Source organism: Musca autumnalis, unplaced genomic scaffold (genome assembly GCF_047663935.1).
Source record: "Musca autumnalis isolate F117 unplaced genomic scaffold, ASM4766393v1 scaffold_1, whole genome shotgun sequence".
Taxonomy (NCBI): Eukaryota; Metazoa; Arthropoda; class Insecta; order Diptera; family Muscidae; genus Musca; species Musca autumnalis.
The window spans coordinates 34,224,123-34,245,365 of record NW_027411644.1 but is presented as its reverse complement, the minus strand read 5'-3'; the positions used below and the strand labels follow the sequence as shown (position 1 = coordinate 34,245,365).

General features: G+C 34.4%; 1 protein-coding gene across 3 annotated transcripts; it reads right to left on the bottom strand.

Moving 5' to 3' along the window:
- Positions 1-4,878: 4,878 nt before the first annotated feature.
- On the bottom strand, positions 4,879-20,939 carry l(3)mbt (lethal (3) malignant brain tumor). Of its 3 annotated transcripts, XM_073971940.1 has the most exons (5): positions 20,717-20,939; positions 17,241-18,155; positions 9,109-11,175; positions 6,825-7,384; positions 4,879-6,764 (listed from the first exon to the last, which is right to left on the bottom strand). In XM_073971940.1, exons 2-5 carry the CDS (start codon positions 17,776-17,778, stop codon positions 5,424-5,426), a joined length of 4,506 nt encoding a protein of 1,501 aa, XP_073828041.1. In that variant the 5' UTR covers positions 17,779-18,155; positions 20,717-20,939; the 3' UTR covers positions 4,879-5,423. The 3 variants fall into 3 exon arrangements, with proteins under 3 accessions (XP_073828041.1, XP_073828049.1, XP_073828056.1); XM_073971948.1 differs by lacking the exon at positions 20,717-20,939 and having other exon boundaries at positions 17,241-18,349; XM_073971955.1 differs by lacking the exons at positions 17,241-18,155; positions 20,717-20,939 and adding an exon at positions 11,298-11,417.
- Positions 20,940-21,243: the final 304 nt, after the last annotated feature.

The window sequence follows — 21,243 nt, the reverse complement described above, 5'->3', positions numbered from 1 at the left end:
ACATTATTATAGAAACAGAATTGAGTATCAGGCATGATGAAATTATAAGGTGGCGTAAAACGGCCAGCTGATTGGTTTCAATCTGTCAAATATTTTGTTATTGTGAATAAATTGTATGAAAACGTAAACAAACATTTTGACATATTGAAGAATTTTCGGCCAAAATAGAGTTGTTGTTGTGCTACTTACGTGGCCTGTTAAACAGATATTGGTATCAGGTAAAGCAGCTTATGTTCCCAGGCCTTTAAGGCCTGCGTACATAAGCTGCTCTGCCTGATTGCCTTGCTTTCCTGCTTCATTTTTGACATAATAATAATAACAGAATAAAGAAGGCCGAGGAAATTTCGAACTGGGTTGCCCTTTTCTTTTTTATTCTTTTATCAGAAGTAAGCAAGGTAAGCAGGCAAGGCAGCTTATGTACGCAGGCCTTTAAGGCCTGTTTTACACGATATGTTATTTTGCATATGTCTTGTCACTTAGCGTATATATTTTGTATATAAAAAGTGACAGCTCATATGTAAAAAACATATAGTGTAAAGTACCTATTACCTTGCTTACTTCTGATAAAAGAATAAAAAAGAAAAGGGCAACCCAGTTCGAAATTTCCTTCTTTATTCTTTTATTTTTATTATGTCAAATGAAGCAGGAAAGCAAGGCAATCAGGCAGAGCAGCTTATGTACGCAGGCCTTAACACTTGTACGACTTCTCGTATGAGATATCGTCCCCTCTTTGCTCATATTCGTATATTTTACACGCAGGGATACATTTTTGTACCATGGTACTTTTTGTTAAAAAGTGTCTAATGTAAAAAAATAAATAATTTTATGATTTTCAAATAACTTTAGATTTAAGGTACGTTTATATATAACCGGATTTAACAAACCCACTGGGTTTCAAATGTCAATTCCATTGGTTATATGTCAAATAAATCCTTACAAAGAAGGTTAACCCTGAAAAAAAGCTCTAATGTGTATGGCGTTTTATAAAGGCCATAATATCTCATACGACCAATCGTAAAATTGTAAAACACGACAAACTCTGTTTTAAAAACACTTGCAACTTTTCGTACTTTTTAAGCATAGTTGAAATTTTTTGCACATACATCGAATGCAACACTGCATTTTTGGTGGATTTGTGCCGGATTTGAAATAAAGCCAGCCGTGAGAGGATTTAATTTTTGTATGGTAAATCTGGTCAGATTTGACCCGATTAAGAAAATAAATCCTCATGAAGTGGGTTAACCCGGCAAAAAGCTGTAGTGTAACATAAATTCATGTCACCATATTGTAAATTAACATAATGTTAAACCCCCAGCGCCATCTGCCAATGTATAGTCGCAATGGAAATGTCCCATCTTGTTATCTTTGCAAAAGTTAAACAAGCAATTCACAATAATGAGTTATTGTGAACAAATTTTGACGTTTGGTATGGTAATGGCCATTGTGGAATAATGCTTGGTTTACAAGCATTTCAACTGTCAAATCCATAGGTTAAACGTCAAATGAAATCCATATGAGATTTCATTTGACGTTTGAGCTATGGAATTTACAGTTGAAATCGAGTAGATTTCGTAAATGTAAACTTAGCATAAGAAGGTGTTACATCAAATCATGTCAAACGTCAAATTTGCTCACAATAACACATTACTGTGAATTGCTTGTTTACATTTTTATGTGATTTTATTCACAATAACGCATTTTGACAACTGGTATGAAGATCAGTTGTTTTTGGCGTTACACCTTATTATTCCACAATGGCACAATTATTGGTATTGATGAACACCTTGATTAAACGGCGTTTGCATTAGAGAATTTTGCCGGGTTAACCTTCTTATAACGTTTGCGCCATGGTAGAATAAAGTAAAGGTAGGCCACAGCTAACAGCTGATTACAATTTTTTTCTTTTTATGGCCTAATCTGTCAAAAGCAGGGTTGACATTTTGTACTGTTTTTGACATTATGCAATCATAAAGGTAGATGTATCGCTGAATTGTTCCAACAAAAAACTTCTGCTGTAACACTATATCTTAAAATTGAAAACAAGGACAAAAAATGTGTATTCGCGTGGCAAAATAAAATTGTTGATTTTTTAGCAAAACTTACGAACGAACAATTTATCAAATATTGATATTAATTTAAATTTGTTCCAAAAGTATGGGAATGTAAAAATTACAATTTTTGTAAAAATTCTGCTGACATTTATCTGCAAATCGGATACCAGCAATCACGATGTCAGATTAGCCAAACTTGTCAAGTAGAAAATAAGTGAATGACATTTTTTCACTGTCATAAGTTTGGGAAGAACTTTTGCTGTTTTTCCAACAAGAATATTCAGGAGCCTAGTTAAAGAAATGTTTTTACACTATATGGCACTTTTAACATATAAAAATTGAAGCTTTAAGTTCCATATGTTTTTGTAATACGGGATAGCTATGCAGGTACATCTACCATTATGATTGTACCATGCCATTTGACGTTTTAAGCCATGGCTGCAGGGTGGCATTTCTCAGTGATTTTCATACCTGGCCTACCTCTACTTTATTGTACCATGGTTTGCGCTATGGAATTGACATTTGAAAACCCGGTAGGTTTAATCCGGTTAAGTGCAAGCGTGGTATAATAGTACGTTTAGACTTATAAATCCACTCGATTTCAAATGTCAATTCCATAGTATATACGTCAAAAAAATCGTAGTTCTAAATCCACTGGATTTTGTTTGACGTATATTGTATGGGATTGACAGTTTAAGTCATAGTATCATTTCATAGTCTAACAGGCGTTTTAGGCACGTTAAATATATAAAGTGTATTAAATAAATCCACTGGATATCAAATGTCAATTCCATTACATATACGTCAAAGAAATCCTCAAAGGGAAGATTAACCCTGCAAAAAGCTCCAATGTAAGCATGACGTTATTCCACCATGCAATAAACATAATATATGGTCTGTTCCAGAACTGCAAGAATCTACTAAATTTCACTATTTTTTTGATAACATAAAGGAAAAATTGTTATCGTAGTAAAAAATAGTAGATTCTTGCAAGTACTTTAACACAGCAATATTTAGCATTAGTTGTGTCTTTTTACTTTTTCAGTAATAATTATTCAGTAACTTGTTTTCAAAGTGAGATTTTACTCTTTGATACGAAAATAGAGAAAAAGTAAAAAGACAGCATTTAGTAAACTTTCCCAGCAAAAAAAAATGGAAGTGGTGCAAGTTGGAGTGAGGATTTCATTACATGCATGGATGCGCTTCCAGTGGACTAATGAAAAAGGCAATCCTTTTCCTCACATTTGGATTACATCCAACAAGCACTTTTATGTATAAACGATAAAAAATTCAATTTTCATTCAACAAATGAAATTAAAGTAATACGGCGTTTATATTATAGTTTTTTGCAGGGTTAACCTTCTTTATGAGGATTTGTTTGAAGTATATACAATGGAAATGACATTTGAAACCCAGACCCACTGGGTTAACCTTGTTATATATAAACGGCCTATAAGAATAAAATTAAAATGTCTTATTAATGGCCTGTTCCCGTACTTTACAAAGTGGTAAAAGTCGTAAACGATTTTCATACAAATTTTGTGTACGGGAACGCAAAACTCGTAAAAGTGGTAAAACTTTTAAAAATGGAGTGCTTCCTAGCTGCGTGCTGCGGAAGCAAAATGGAGTGCTTCCTAACTGCGTGCTGCGGAAGCAAAATGGAGTGCTTCCTTTCTGCGCGCTCCCTTGTAAAATTCACTGAGGAATTCATAGAAAAAGAAGCACTTCGTGACACTTGCACCAGTGATTTAACTGCTTCCGTGGATGCAAACTTTTTGCTGGGTTAGCAAGATAACAGTTGATGACCGAAACAAAAACATTGACGCCAATGCATGAAAGAAAAACTAACTCCAATGCAATGAAAATTTTCTATTTTAAGCAAAATAAATAAAAACTAATTAATATATTAATAAAATAATCAATAAATATAGCTGAATTGCAATATTTATATTTTTTTCCACAAAAATAAGATAAACATTGAGCAGCTGACCATTAGCAGATGATTAAAAAACAGCTGATCGAACTTGCTAAATGTTGCTGGGAAAAAATCTTTCAGTAACTTTTAGCAATTTCTCAGTAAACAACTGTCAAAATTGTTCTCTCACTTCGCTCTCTTTTACTGAACTTTTGTGTAAAAAGCAGCATTTAGTACCATTTCGTAATAATTATTACAAATTATCACGTAAACACACCTTTTATTTCGATTTGAGTTTTAAATCACAATAACGTATTTCACAGCCAACATAATGGTACGTTTACATTAGAGTATTTTGCCGGTTTAACCCACTTGATGAGGATATATATTTGACGTTTGCGCTATGGAATTGACATTTGAAACCCACCACTGGGTTAATCCGGTTAAGTGTAACCGGGGTATAGGGGTCGATTATGGATAACAACCCAACTCCAGTTGCGTTGCCCACAGCAAATTTAGTAATAGAATTTTCTATTTCCGCACTAAAATGTATACTTTTTACAATTAAATTAATAGCTGAAGGTTCAAAACACTGATTTTAATTGAATTTGACAAAAATTTCCGTATTTTTGCTCATTTTAATTGCATGATTTTCTCTTCTGGCAACGCAACTACAGTTGAATTGCTATCCATAATCGACCCCATAATAATCTGGTGGACTTATTGACCGATCTTGCACAAACCTTGAATACAACCGTCACTTATTAGACATTCAATGGAACCGTCAGACATGTTTTTGTTAAAGCCCGCTGGATATAAGTATGGTTTTATGTACGTCACCAAACGGACTGTTCAGTACAGAATTTTCCATCAGATCTCTTATAGAATATGGGATGAATAAAAAACAATTCATTTATTTTAATCAATAGTTTATTAATAAAGTATAGCTATATATTTGAAATGTATGTATATGTACCTTCTTCTTTAGATTTATATACAGTATAGTTTTTGTTTTAATTCTTAGTTCATTTTGAAACATTTTCAATTTATTAAAAGTATTGTGTACAGGTTAAACCCTGTAGCGGTAGTGGTAAAGGTACTTAATATCTAAGAAAATTTATTATAGTTTAAGAAACTATAATTTAACGATGATGAAAACTTATAGTACAACTAACCATAACTACTAAATATATAATGTATATTGAGGAAGAAAAAGAGACGAGTCAAACCGATGATAATAACAAACAAACCGCGCAATCTTAACTACTATTAAAGAGAAAAAAATGTATAGAAAAAAAATTGTAACAATTAATATATGGCCGCATTGATTAATAGGAGAGAAAACAAATTAAACAATATGCATTATGAAGACTATGGACCACACATTGGGTGTTGTAAGAATTGTTTTTTATCTCACTCTAAAGTTTCTTTGCCTTTTCTTTTTTTTTTTGATTTGGTTACTTCAATGAAGCTTTGCGATATGCTGCATTAAATTTGGTCACTGCTAATGTTCGTAATTGTAATATACAAGCGTATAACTTTACCGAGGGCCCCAGCTTAAGGCCCAATCTTTCGGTTAGATCATTTTGCTGTAAAAGCAGAAATGCTTGGCCATCAATATCCTCTTGGGCAAAGAGGGCTGCTGTTTGGCGACAACTTAAATACAAATCTACAAAAACACCAACCTCAGAAACAGACCATGTCAAGGGATTCCTTTTGATTTTTGTTGTATCAAAGGTGAAATTCTTTTGCCAAACATCATAACTATGTTGCAGCCTTGGCCCATAATCACATAGAAATTCTTTGGCAATTTCTAGGTGAACATCGAGTGGGGGAGTTGTTTCATTGAGTTTTTTGTTCGCTGATGAGGCTGACGTTGTTGAAGTGGGGTTATTACACTTAGTTTCTTTTTGTTCTTCTTGCTTTACGTTGGCCAAAGACATGACATCTTTAGAAGATTTATCTTGAGCCATGTGTACATTGTGTGTCTTGATGTTATCTAGCATATGCAGCCGTTCCAAAATCTGTTGATCGCTCAAACGTTGCTGACTAGTGCCACTCGACTGGGTATTGTGTTTGGTTGGTTGGCTTGGTTTAGGTAAGGTGCGTACAATTTCATCATAACTTATCCTTGGAGGTTTTTCCATTACAATACGCCAATTTTCTGGTACATAGGGACAACATTCCCGCGACGCATGTACCCCCATAAATGGCTTTTTCGCATTGCCTATACCACGACATCCTGGGGTGGGGCAAGGCATTTTTTGTTTAGCCATTTGAAAACCTGGTGGCGGTTCTAGTTCATGGCCTGTGGCATCACACCAACCAATGGGATGTAGATCAGGACTATCATCTTCTAACCAAAAGCAATAATCATTTGGCCAACCATCCAGATGTAGTTTAACACGATGTCCTTTATGGGCTACCACTGTGGCAGGACGTATCAATGAAGAGTTACGTGGATCGACCACTTCTAATTTCATATTTGGTTTGAAATGAATTGGTTCTCTGGGAACAAAAATTTCTTCGCTTGCAACAATACCGCTACCCTGTTTACGTATATAGGATTGCCAGCTAAAGGCTGAGTTCTCACAATCTGGTGGTACCACCAATTGGTGGCGACCCTCATGCCAACCACAGGGATGAATGTAGGGGGAGTTTATATCCACAATAATGTCATAACAATCATCCCAGCCATCAAAGTGTATGCGAATGCGATCATCCAAGACATCGGCTACCGAGGCTACACACAGCTTGCCTGTGTCATTTAAATCCTCAGCCTCCAAGTGCATGCCAACCTGAAAACAATGAAACAGAATTTCAACATGGAAACCAACAATTTTAACATGTTAACATACCTGAAAAGGATTCCTTGGAGTTAGGGAAGACGAATTCAAATGTGTAAACAATTGCCTTGGTGCTGCCAAGGACCTCTCCTTATTCAAATATGTTACCCAATTGAATTTATTAGCACTAATACCCTTGGGTGGTTGTAAAATACGATTTGTCTTGGCACACCAACCAGGTGGAAAAATGTCCATAGAATCTGCATTCAACCAAAAGTCATAGGAATTATCGTAACCGTCAAAGCTCAACTTTAGACGATAACCATGTATATCGACCACCGTACATACACAGAATAGTGCACAATTCTCGGGGTCGATGGCTTCCAGCTTCATGCCAATTTTAAAGTTATTGGGTCCAGTGGGGAAGGGATTGAGGAAGAGTGATATAGGTGCTGCCATTGAGGTGTAATTCGCTTTCAAATAATTCGACCAACGAAATTTCGGTTGATTAATATATGTCAATGGTGGAGGATTGTTAGTGTTGGAACAACGTTGTTTCTTGCGCAGTATGGCATTTTCGTGAAGTTGACGTTTACGGCAGTCACGTTTTAAACAATAATATGAGCAAAATTCTGAAAAGAAAGAAAAAAATTTTTACAGATTTTACAGGAGATTACAAGGAACAGACATAGGAATGGGCTTAAAATGTTTATATTTCTTCTAGAAGTTCATCTGTAGAGGTGTTGAATTTTCCTATAGAAGTTCATCGGTGATGATTTTCCCCATGGAAAAAGTCATCTGTAATTTCTTTTTCATGAGTTTTCGCATAGGAAAGTTCATCGGTGGTGACTATTCGAATAGAAAAGTTCATCGGTGATGACTTTTCGTATAGAAAAGTTCATTGGTGGTGACTTTTCGTATAGAAAAGTTCATTGGTGGTGACTTTTCGTATAGAAAAGTTAATCGCTGGTGACTATTCGTAAAGAAAAGTTCATCGGTGGTGACTTTTCGTATAGAAAAGTTCATCGGTGGTGACTTTCTGCATAGAAAAGTTCATCTGTGATGTCTTTTCGTATAGAAAAGTTCATCGGTGATAACTTTTCGTATAAAAAAGTTCATCGGTGGTGCCTTTTCGTATAGAAAAGTTCATCGGTGATGACTTTTCGTATAGAAAAGTTCATCGGTGATGACTTTTCGTATAGAAAAGTTCATCGGTGATGACTTTTCGTATAGAAAAGTTCATCGGTGATGACTTTTCGTATAGAAAAGTTCATCGGTGATGACTTTTCGTATAGAAAAGTTCATCGGTGATGACTTTTCGTATAGAAAAATTCATCGGTGGTGACTTTTCATATAGAAAAGTTCATCGGTGGTGGCTTTTCGTATAGAAAAGTTCATCGGTAGTGACTTTTCGTATAGAAAAGTTCATCGGTGGTGACTTTTCGTATAGAAAAGTTCATCGGTGGTGACTTTTCGTATAGAAAAGTTCATCAGTGGTGACTTCAGTATGGAAGAGTTCATCGGTGGTGACTTTTCGTATAGAAAAGTTCATCGGTGATGACTTTTCGTACAGAAAAGTTCATCGGTGAAAACTTTTCGTATAGAAAAGTTCATCGGTGATGACTTTTCGTATAGAAAAGTTCATCGATGATGACTTTTCGTATAGAAAAGTTCATCGGTGGTGACTTTTCGTATAGAAAAGTTCATCGGTGGTGACTTTTCGTATAGAAAAGTTCATCGGTGGTGACTTTTCGTATAGAAAAGTTCATCGGTCTTTTCGTATAGAAAAGTTCATCGGTGATGACTTTTCGTATAGAAAAATTCATCGGTGATGACTTTTCGTATAGAAAAGTTCATCGGTGATGACTTTTCGTATAGAAAAGTTCATCGGTGATGACTTTTCGTATAGAAAAGTTCATCGGTGATGACTTTTCGTATAGAAAAGTTCATCGGTGATGACTTTTCGTATAGAAAAGATCTTCGGTGATGACTTTTCGTATAGAAAAGTTCATCGGTGATGACTTTTCGTATAGAAAAGTTCATCGGTGATGACTTTTCGTATAGAAAAGTTCATCCGTGATGACTTTTCGTATAGAAAAGTTCATCCGTGATGACTTTTCGTACAGAAAAGTTCATCGGTGATGACTTTTCCTTTAGACAAGTTCATCGGTGATGACTTTTCGTTTAGAAACGTTCATGGGAGATGACTTTTCCTTTAGACAAGTTCATCGGTGATGTTGTTTCCTTTAGAAATGTCGATTTTTTATAGTTAAGTTTGTCGATGATGAGTTTTCAATTAGAAAAAGTTCATCCGCAAAGTAATTTCGCTTATAAAACGTCAAAACTTTGGACTTACCTGGTGCCAAAAAATCCAATGCTGGAGCACGAACTTTACACCTACGACATGTGTAATACGTTAAGGGTTCACCATGTTCCGGTCTAATGTGTAAACTGTCACGTTCATAGACCGGCTTTTCAAAGGCTGTATGAGTTTTTGTACGTGTGGGAATTTTTTCATGCAATTGTAAAATATTGAATTCGTTTAGTTCAAATTTCATGGAGGTGCCACGTCCCGTGCCGAGACGTTCGCGCCAATTTAACATATTAAAGTTGGATAGCATTTCTAAGACAGCAGAAACGTTCTTAGACGACGACGATGAAGAGGAGGAAGACGAAGATGATGGTGATGGAACTGCAATGGCTGGTGGTTCTTCTTTAACAAACTGTTTCCGTTGTTCCGTTAATGATTTCTTGAGTATGGGTGACAAAACGGAATTTCCATTATTATTTGTTTCAAATTTGGGAGAATTTTTGTTCGACGAATTTGGTGTTTGGTCTAAAGATTGATTCGATATGGAAGATGAAGAGCTAATAAGGACTTGTTCATCGCAAAGTAAGGATTCATTGTTTTTCGTGTTGACTTTTGATGATGGACTGTGGTGGGTATTATTACTCCTTCTGTCCTCCCCCTCCCGTTCTTCTTCGTCGTCATCATCATCATCGATTTCAATTGGTTCTGTAAAAGAATCATCCACCGGTAATATGGTAACATCATCATCATCAGATTCTGAACCTTGTTGGCTGCCACTAGTTGCATTATCTTTTAAATCATCAGCTTTGTTTGTTTCTTGGCTTGAATCTTTTGTTAAAGATGCATTCTCTTCTTCTACTTTGGACTCTTGAGAGCCGTTAGTTGGAGTTGAATTGTTTTCGCTTTTATTGGATTTTTCTCCTGAACTATCTAGATATTCTTCAGCTTCATATTCTTCCGGTATTTTTGCCATATTTTTCTCTTTGTTTGTATTGGTTTTAAGTAGCCTGTTTTTATCCTTTATTTCCATGAGTTTTTCTAGTTTTGCTGGCTCTGAATGTCTACGCTCATTTGCTGAGCTATTGATAATTGAACTTGTTGTTGGTGTGGAGTTATAGGATTGGGAACGCTGATTGCGTGGACTAACAGTTTGAGCAGGCGGCATTTTTGTTGCCATTGGTTTATTGTTGTTGTTCTTTAATAAAGATTCTTGTTTCTCATTGGTAATGGGTGTTGATTCAATCGATTTACTGCTGTTAGATTTTGATAATTGTCCTCCTGCAGTAATTGGGGTTTTCTTGTTTACCTCACTGCCGCCGCCGCCAACAGGCTTTAACAAGGAGTTTGTGGAGTTATCCTTGTTATTCATGTTTGGTTTCTTAATTAAGGAAACCTCTGCATTGAGATTTCCCACTTTTATTTCATGGGGATTCATTATGAGTGGTTTCCCAATAGATGATGATGATGATTTTTCATTTGTAATCTCAGCTATTATGAACTGTTTGGATGCTAATTTGCCCATGTCATTGATGGATGGAGCCATCATTTTGACAGGTGTTGTTGTAGTTGCTGGTGATTGTTTGATTTTTGTTGTATTCTGCAAAAGACTAACTTGTGGTAGTTTTTGTACGGTTTGGCTTATTAATGTTGCTGGTGAAATGTTATTGTGATTGATATTTATTTTACCAGCAGCAGTAGAAGGGACATCGCAATTTACAATTATTCCCGGGGTTTTTGGTAATTGTTGTTGTTGTGGTATTTTATTAACAATTTTATTTTGTAAAACAGTTGCATTTTGGGTCTGCTGACCAATTATTGATGACATGTTGTTGTTGCTTTGCAATAATGATGTTTTTAATAATGTTGTTCCAGCCAATACTGCTGTTGGTGCTGCTGCTACTGGTGTTGCCATTGCTGTTGTGGCCATGCTGCAGTTGCTGTTTCTGGATACATTTGTGGAATTATTAATTTGTTGTTTCAATAATTCTGCATTATTAGGATTCAATTGTTGTTTTGTTGTTGCTGTATTAAAACCTTGATTGTTGTGAAGTTGTTGTGTTTTAATTTGTGTTGATGTGTTACGTATTATAAACGGCTGTGCTGCAACATGACCTAGTAATATTCATATCAAACAAGGCAAAATAAAAACAAACAAAAAATCGAAATATTAGTATTGTTAAAAAAGACGTTAATAAATTATATAACAAGTTGAGAAATTTTCTACAAATATTTACAGTATTAAACAAAACAAAAGGGAAAACTAACACTCGGTAGACTAAATTAACGAATTGCTTTTCTTAAAATAAACCTCTTTTGTACACAATTCACAACATGATCATCATCAAATTGTACATGTATGTTTATGGGCGAAAAGAAACAAAGGTGACCATGTCGAGAAAAATGCAGAACAAAAACAATTGTTACATTTAACGTTGGCATTAAAACACAAATACTCTTGTATAATACGATAATAGTCATTCAATTTCGGTTTAACTTGACAGTTGTTATATATTTTAAATCAAACAAATTCACATAGAGGCGGTTGTTTGTCATTACAATAAGAGCTAGTGTAAAATGACATTTACACTACAGTTTATTTTGATGATGTAGGTAGGGCTTTATCTTGTATGAAAACAAATGTCAAGTATTGGTGTATTATTGGTAGTTATGACGTCACAATGAAGACTTCTCTCATATCAATGGGTGCACTCCGATTCATATTAGCTCAATGATATGGGATCTACTGTTTATCAAAAATTCTTGTTATTTTGAATTAATCGTATGAAAATGTAAACAAAAACAAGTAAAAAACTATAAGTCGGCTTTGCCGACAGAGATATACCCTCAGCCTGTGTACATTGAAACAATTTTTTCCCAAAATACTTATGTATTTAGGGGGTTTTAAAAATTGTGGGCGTTAGAACCGGCAAAAATGTTGATTAGGATTAAAGATCAAAAGTTTTAAAAGTTTTGCGGAGGTGATACTAAAAGGAATGGATCGACATTGACCGTTATGGAAGTGGATCTCCAGCCACAACATATGGTGCCATAGGGGGTTTTTACACTCTTCGGGCTGTTGGCTCAAGAAGTATGGACTTGCCCCTAAAAAATCTTTTACCATCGTATTTGAGGCAGCGGATGCAAGTTGCTTCAACAAAAATCAAAGTGATTCGATATTAGGTCTTAAAGTGAACTTATCCGAATTTTTTTGTGGGAGGTACCGGATGGAGTGGACATCCATATTTGAACCTGATCTATATTTAGTAGATATATTAGGATGTGTAAAGTATAGACCAATTCGGCCACACCCTTCAAGAGTTACCGTACGAACAGTTTTTCCGAACATTTTTGAACTTTTGTGGGGGAGGTACCTGAAGGAGTGGACCGATATGGCTTATCTTCAAACTTAAACTATGTTTGGACAAAATATTACCAAAGCCAAATTTTGGACCGAATCGGCAGATCCGTTCGAGAGTTATTTTGCGCTCCAACAACCTCACACGGTGTCATAGGGGTTCTTTGCAACTTTCAGGCTATTTTCTCAGGAAGTATGGACTTGCCCCTTATGAAACTTGCACCGTCGTATGGAGGGCAGTGAATACAAGTTGCTAAAACAAAAATCAAAGCGATTCGAGAGATGGTTGTAAACTGAACTTTTCTGAAATTTTGTGTGGGAAGTACCCGAAGGAGTGGACCGATTGAGACCATATTAAGACCTTATTTAAGTCTGGTACACATTTTACGATGGCCAAAGTATGGACCAAATCGGTTACTCCCTTCAAGAGTTATCGTGCGCACAAATTTTCCGAACATCTTCGAACTTTTGTGGGGGAGGTACCGAAAGGAGTGGATCGATATAGCCCATCTTCGAACTTAAACTAAGTTTGGGTGAAATATTACGAAAGCCAAAATTTGAACCGAATCGGTTTATCCGTTCGAGAGTTATCGTGCGCTCCAGCCAGCCAGACAGACGGACGGACAGACATTGCTCAATCGACTCCAAATTGTCTGAAACACATTTCGTCCAAACATACTTGGGGTCTAAAACCATTATTTCGATGAGGCACATTTTGCCCGTATGAAAGTGTATATACCCTCGTTTAAATGCTGAGGGTATAATTATGGCAGCTTGAAGTACTTTCAACCGAAATAGTGTTTCTGGCAAGGCCTATATAGTTTCTGGTTTACCTTATTAGTCGAAGGTCACACTAGAGTGGTTTCATTGAAACTTTTAGGTATTTATAGATCGAGTTCCCCACTACAGCAACTTTATGATATCACTCTACTGTGAAACTCGACCTAGGAACCCTTGTTTTCATGAAATTGTTTCAATGAAACACTCTAGTGTGACCTTCGACTATACACAAGAGCTTGGCAGTTGAAACCCACTTGATTAACAAAATACAGTTATGTGTAAACGTACTATTATGCTTTGTTTACATTTACGAAATCCACTTGATTTCAACTGTCAATTCCATTGCTTAAACGTCAAATGAAATCCAATGGATTTTAGATGAGTTTTCATTTGACGTATACACAAAGGAATTGACAGTTGAAATCAAGTGGATTTCGTAAATGTAAACAAAGCATTAGAACTAATTTACATTCAACACGAATTGTCAAATTTTTGTAGAGCGATTTACTCGCAAATGTGGAACGCTGATTTTTGAATGAGGAATTCTTAACTATATATAGAACGTGTCTACGAAGAATTAGGTCATCTAGCGGCTAAGCTATAGATGCGGATATTTTTACGAATCATGGTGGATTAAGGTGTATCGCCAAAAACAGCTGTTCTTCACACCAGTTGCCAAAATGCGTTTTTGTGAATAAAATCACATACAAAATGTAAACAAGCAATTCACAGTAATGCATTATTGTGAACAAATTTGACGTTTCACATGATTTGATGTAACACCTTCTTATTCCACCATTGGTCTGTTCCCGAAGAGCAAGAATCTACACATTTTAACTATTTTTTTTTTTTCGATAACATAAAGTAAAAATTGTTATCGGAGTAAAAATGTGTAGATTCTTGCAGGTTCTGGAACAGAGCACATGTTACGAATATAGACGAACGTAACGCTCTGATTATACCCTCAGCATTTATGCTAACGAGGGTATATACACTTTCATACGGGCAAAATGTGCCTCATCGAAATAATGGTTTTAGACCCCAAATATGTTTGGACGAAATGTGTTTCAGACAATTTGGAGTCGATTGAGCATTGTCCGTCCGTCTGTCTGCCTGGCTGGCTGGAGCGCACGATAACTCTCGAACGGATAAACCGATTCGGTTCAAATTTTGGCTTTCTTAATATTTTACCCAAACTTAGTTCAAGTCCAAAGATGGGCAATATCGGTCCACTCCTTCCGGTACCTCCCCCACAAAAGTTCGAAAATGTTCGGAAAATTTGTGCGCACGATAATTCTTGATGGGAGTATCCGAATTAGTCCATACTTTGCCTATCGTGAAATATGTACCAGGCTTAGATAAGGTTTCAATATGGACTCAATCGGTCCACTCCTTCGGGTGACTCCCACACAAAATTTCGGAAAAGTTCAGTTTAGGGCCAACTCTCGAATCGCTTTGATTTTTGTTTTAGCAACTTGTATTCACTGCCCTTCATACGACGCTACAAGTTTTATCAGGGGCAAGTCCATACTTCCTGAGAAAATAGCCTGAAAGTTGCAAAAAACCCCTATGACACCGTGTGAGGTGGTTGGAGCGCAAGATAACTCTCGAACGGATCAGCCGATTCGGTCCAAAATTTAGCCTTAGTAATATTTTGTCCAAACATAGTTTAAGTTTGAAGATAAGCCATATCGGTCCACTCCTTCAGGTACCTCCCCCACAAAAGTTTAAAAATGTTCGGAAAAATTGTTCGTACGGTAACTCTTGAAGGGAGTGGCCGAATTGGTCCATACTTTACACATCCTGATATATCTACCAGATATAAATCAGGTTCAAATATGAACTATATTTGTCCACTCCATCCGATACCTCCCACACGAAATTGTGGATAATTTCACTTTAAGACCTGATATCGAATCACTTTGATTTTTGTTGAAGCAACTTGCATTCGCTGCCTCAATTACGATGGTAGAAATTTTTTTAGGGGCAAGTCCATACTTCTTGGGCAAACAGCCCGAAGAGTGTAAAAACCCCCTATGGCACCATATGTTGTGGCTGGAGATCCACTTTCATAACGGTCAATGTCGATCCATTCCTTTTAGTATCTCCTCCGCAAAACTTTTGATATTTAATCGTAATCAACATTTTTGTCGGTTCAAACGCCCACAGTTTTTAAACCCCCCTAAATACATACGTATTTTGGGAAAAAAATTGTTGCAATATACACAGGCTGAGGGTATATCTCTGTCGGTAAAGCCGACTGACACTTTTTTACTTGTTATTTATTTATTTCAAATATTTATTATAATAAAAAAATACAATAAAATTATGTAAAAAATAGCACTAGCATCTAAGGCTATCGGCTATAATGCTTTGTTATTTGTCAAGATAATGATTAAAATGAAATGGGGAATTGAATTTCCCTCCACTTTTAAACAACTGCTGTCACAAATAGACTGAGAATTGCAGTAATTATAAATGTCTAATCAAGACAAACATGACATTTGACAGCTAAGGATTCACATTGAAGTGACAGATTATAGGTCTGTACGATAACTTTCCCAGCAATAATTACTCAGGAAGTTCAAGCCACTTCTCTCAGTGAATTTTACTCTCTCAAGCAAGAAAAATTGCAGAAAGTTATCGACCAACATTTTGCAAAAACTTGCAAGAAAGTCAGCCTTTTTCCGAAAATGTATGAAAATTGTTTTTGTTACTTTTAACATTTTAAAACAAATGGAACAAAAACATACATTAGGCCTGTTCGATAACTTTGCAGGTAAAAAGTATTTGCAAGTTCTCTCAGTTCTCTTTTACTGAACATGTTTGTTATCGAATAGCATGTTGTAAAAGTTTGTACAAACATTGGGGTTATCGTACAGACCTATTTAAAAATTGCATTTGACTTATTTAAAGCAGTAATCCTATGCATAACGCTTTAAAATCTAAAAAGATGTGAAATTTTCTTGGTCAAAAATGTTAACATTTCAAGTTGTTTACATTGAACAGCCGATTAAAAGTCAGCTGGCCGAACTTACAAATATTTACGGGACAAATTTTCCCAGCAAAACTTTGCAAGATCTCAGTCACAGAACTGTCAAAAAAAGCTCGCTCTCTTTTGCTGGACAATTATGTTAACGGCATTCAGTAAAAGTTTGTACAAATTTTTGGGTTATCAGGTTATACAGACATATTCTCAAAGGAATTGAAAACTTAAATGACACATTATACCTGTCCGTGTACTCGATAATTTGTAATAATTATTACATATGTTTCGAATTTTGACAGTTATATAAAGGAAAAGTTGCTGAAAAAATGTTGCAGCAACATTTAGTAAGTACTAGGACAAACCTATTGTCAAGTTTGATGTAAATGCACGCAAAACTTTTAATGACAGACATAAGAGAAATAAACCCAGCTGGTCACCTTAATACTTTGAATAAACGACATTTACACCTAATAAAAGTGTAGAAATGCGAAATAAAACGCTTGCAAGTAAAACAAACAAAAATGTATGGTTAATTACAGAAATATAACGAAGAAAAAATTAAATAATGGTAAAGAAATTAATTAAAAAAGTTTTCATAAAAAGGGACAATAGGGCATTGTAGGTCAACTAATAACTGTGAGGCTTAAAAGAGAATAAAGTCCCTCAATTAGTTATAATTAATGTATTAGCAAAAATAAATAAAAATAACCATAATATGTATCTTGAAAGAGTTGAATTATTTTTCTTAATTACAAACTTTTTGTAAATGTTTATAAAACAGAAGGGGAAGGCCATAAATGCCCATGTACGTATGTAGTTAAATACATATAGAAGAAGTATGTTTATATAAATTTCGTATTTATTCTGGGGGCAGGCAGCAGCACACGTTTTACTCAACTTGTATTGTGGCCAAGAGAGAAGTTTTGTGAATGGACCATATTTGATATTGGTTACATGCTAATTTTCCAATTTGTTGGGTATTACATAATGGAGATATTTAATATATTTTAAATTAAACAAATATTTTTTGTTAACAAAAAAGTTCCCACTTACCAGATGTTGCCATTGAATTTGTTGTGGGTGCTGTTGCAGGTGCAGTCAAGAGCACACTAACCGTACCATTTTGTCCTGATATTAGTGGAGCAAAATTTGGAGTTTGTGCTGCTGGAGTGGTGGTCATAAGATAAGTGACGCCATTACCGCCAGCAACACCCGTATTGTTGGAAGACATCAATGGAATATTGGCATTAGGATTTACAGCACTTGTTACATTTATTAATGAAGTTGAAGAAATATTTTGCTGTTGTTGTTGTTGTGGCTGAGGTTGTTGTTCTAAATTTGTAATTATTGTTTGATTTGTCAACAAAACAGGAACATAACTATTGGTGGCCATGAATTTATTCGTTTCCATAAAATGATTTGGATTATTTAACGAAGGATTCATGGTGATAACTGGCGGCGTTGCTGTTGGCCCAGAAGATATTGTTGTCGTTGTGAGGCGTTGATCAGATGTTGTTGTTGAGGGAGTCAATACCGATGACATCCCTCCTGTAGTTATAAAAAACTGTGTTTGGCTATTTAAGGGATTCATTTTTGTCCATGAATTAAGATTTCTTTATTGGTTCAGAAATTATTTTTTCACTTTCACACACTTTTAACAAATTGCCTTTTCTTTAGATAACCATTTTTTAAAGTTGGTAACTTCCAAAATCTTAGCTGCTTCGGGCAGCTTGCAAATGATAATAATGATTATTGTGGTGTCTGCTGTTTCTCTTGGTTTTTGGCGAACTATTTTACTGATGAGGAGGACGAAAACGACGACCAACCGACCAGAGACAAAATACAGTGTGAGGATGTGTGTTTTGATTTCTTGTTGTTGCCAATTGTGAATGAATAACAACAAAACGACGACGACCACCAACCAGCACGACCACGAACGTCACATAAAAGCGTGTCGTGAATAACGTTCTAAAAAGCAATGTATTTAAAAATTACTTTACAATTCCAAACAGACTTTTATTTAATCACACAGAAATTAGTAAATATTATTAATATATTATTTTTGGCTTCAATTATTCTTTATAAACTGAACAAGTTGCTTGTTTACTTTACAATAGAATGAAAACTACTCTGTTTCCTATTTATTTTGTTTTTGGCAATCTGCAGGGTTGTATTTTTTACGTATTCAATCATCTGCACACCACACACATACCTATACATCAATAAAGGCCAATAAAATTGTTGTTGATAAACTTGAAATTAATGAAATCCACAAATTGTCTACGATATATATTAACAATTGTTTAAAATTTAATAATTGTTTAATTCATATTTACCTAATATTTATGTGTCACTTTTCTGCTACCTTTTTTGTCTTCTTCTACTTTGCAATAAGAGACACTCCAATGAGATCTCTTGATTTACAACAAAAGAGCGAGAGGAAACAGTTTGTCTGTCAAAATTATTGGCCTATGATAATGGATTGTTGTTGTAATTGTTACAAAATGTTTCGTTATTGGTTTTTTATGTCAAAAACACTTGGGAAATTCTTTATTTTATAGAAATAAATCAATAAAAAAAGAAAAATTGATTTACAAAGAAGGCAAGATCAAAAAAAATCTATTTTAATTATTACAAAGAATTGCGGCCTATGATAATGGATTGTTGTTGTAATTGTTACAAACTGTTTCGTTATTGGTTTTTTATGTCAATTCTTTATTTTATAGAAATAAATCAATAACAAACGAAAAATTGTTACTTCAATGATTAACAAAGAAGGCAAGATCAAAAAAATCTATTTAATTATTAAAAAGAATTGTTGTTGAAGTAATTAAAAATAAATTTGCTTGTCAAAAACACTTGTGAAAATGCTTTAATAATATGTAAATAGATATCTAATTATAATTTTTACTTCATAAACAGAGACCCATCCCCATGTCCCATTGATCAACAGTGAAGACATGCGGAAAAACTAAAACTATTATTAATAATATTAACAATAATAAATAATTTAAATAAAATATCATGTTGTTACTATGTTAAGTTTTAATAAATGTTTTTGATATCGATATTATTTAGCCTCCTCGTCTTTTTTATGTAGTACAGATTCGAGATTGAAATAGGTATGACGAAAAGAGTTGTGATTGTGAGAAACTGAACCATGTTCTAATGTAAATTATTAAAAATATTTTGTAGATTTTGATAGCAATAGAATTTTTACAAGGAAAGATCTTTTTTTGTAGATTTTAGATCTATTGGTACCTATGTAGGTTTTTGTTATTTAAAGGGACGGGGTATATCTAATACATTGGGCCCTTATTTAAACAGATGAAGATCAAACTTAGAAATGGACTGAGATTTGTAAAGTAATCCGAATATTGTTTGTCCTATCGACTTTTGGTCAAACCATGAACGTTGTTTCCCAATATATACAATATAGTTAAACTTGGTCTGTTCTAAAACTGCAAGAAGCTACTAATTGTTACTAGGACATTTTTTATTGTAGTGAATATTTGTAGATTCTTGCAAGTGCTGATTATAATCAAAAGTACTTTCAACAAGTATCACCAATCATTTGGTATGTGCCCGTACTTACAAAGTGGTAAATGTAGTAAAAGTTTTTAACGACATGCGCCAAAGTGGTAAATATTTTAAAAAGTTTTTAGTTCTGGAACACAACAATTATTTTGCATTCGATCCAGCCACGATTATAGTTTCCTAATATCTATAGATATACTATTTAGTTGGTGCCTTGCAAGTACGACCAGCGTGATTGCTACTATAATAAAAAAATTCAACTAGCAGTAAGATTGGGAATACCTTAACAGTCGCCCATTATTGAATTAATTTTATTTTGCAGTTAATAAAAAATTGGGCCACTTGGAAGAACAAAAATACTTCAAAAAAATGATAATGAAAGACGAATAAGACTATGATTGAAGGTTTATTAAATCTTGTCTCCAGCAAGATTGCTAGGTCTCGCTGTCCCGATTGCGATATTATATATTACAAGCGTAAAATGTATATTTGGCAAAAATTGGGTGACTTAATGATAAAGTGTGTTTTGAATAGTTATATTTTTTATTATTCCAAGAGACCAAGAGGATGCTGCCTGCTATCAACTAATCATGTTTAGGAAATCAAACAAATATACGGCTCTCTGAAGCAAGATAAAGAAAATATGTATAAGTTAATTCAAAATGATATTTAATATTGATAAATATATAAGAAAAATGTTAATATTACAATATTCAATTGTTTTTCTTACACGTCTTTCATGTCATTTTGGATTCACTTTAAACCTGTATTACAAACATGATGGAAAAGTCCCTACCCAAATTTCCAGATTGGTAGTAATAGAAAATCATTCGCGACGTGATAAAAATAAACTTTTTTTATTACAACGCGCTTACATTGCCAATTCTAATAGAAAAAAATAACATTAAAAATGTCTCTTGTTTCAAAATGCACGTAGCTACTTTGCCTTTATGTTACAACAACAACAACTTGAACATAGTACTTTTACTTACCTTGGCTAATTCTAATTTGGACCAAAGTTTATAATTTTATAAACTTTTGGATTGGATAATGTTTTAATTAAACAAATTTGATCGCCTTTAGTTTATATTTTATTAATTATTTTGTAATAACACGGAATTGGGCTGCTAAAATACAAGAGATGAACCTGATTGACTGTTATCTACGGCACAAACAATAACAAAAACCCTCTTTGACATTTAACTATTCAATCACAATATCGCAAAGCAATGCGTCTGGATATATTGTGAATGGTCATTAGAAAATTCTGTTTGGAGAATTTATCCATCTTTCCGTCATCTTTTTCATCTTTAATCATAGCATATGCTTTATTTTTAATAAATTTTCTACAATTTATTTATATTTACATAAAAAAACATTAAAGAAATAAAGTAATAAACACATTCACACTCCACTTCCATTGAAATTGTGGCATGGGAATACCATTATTGTTAAATTAACCGGTTACTTAGATATTTGTCATAAAATGTTCGTAATTTTTTAACTACAATTAAACGTA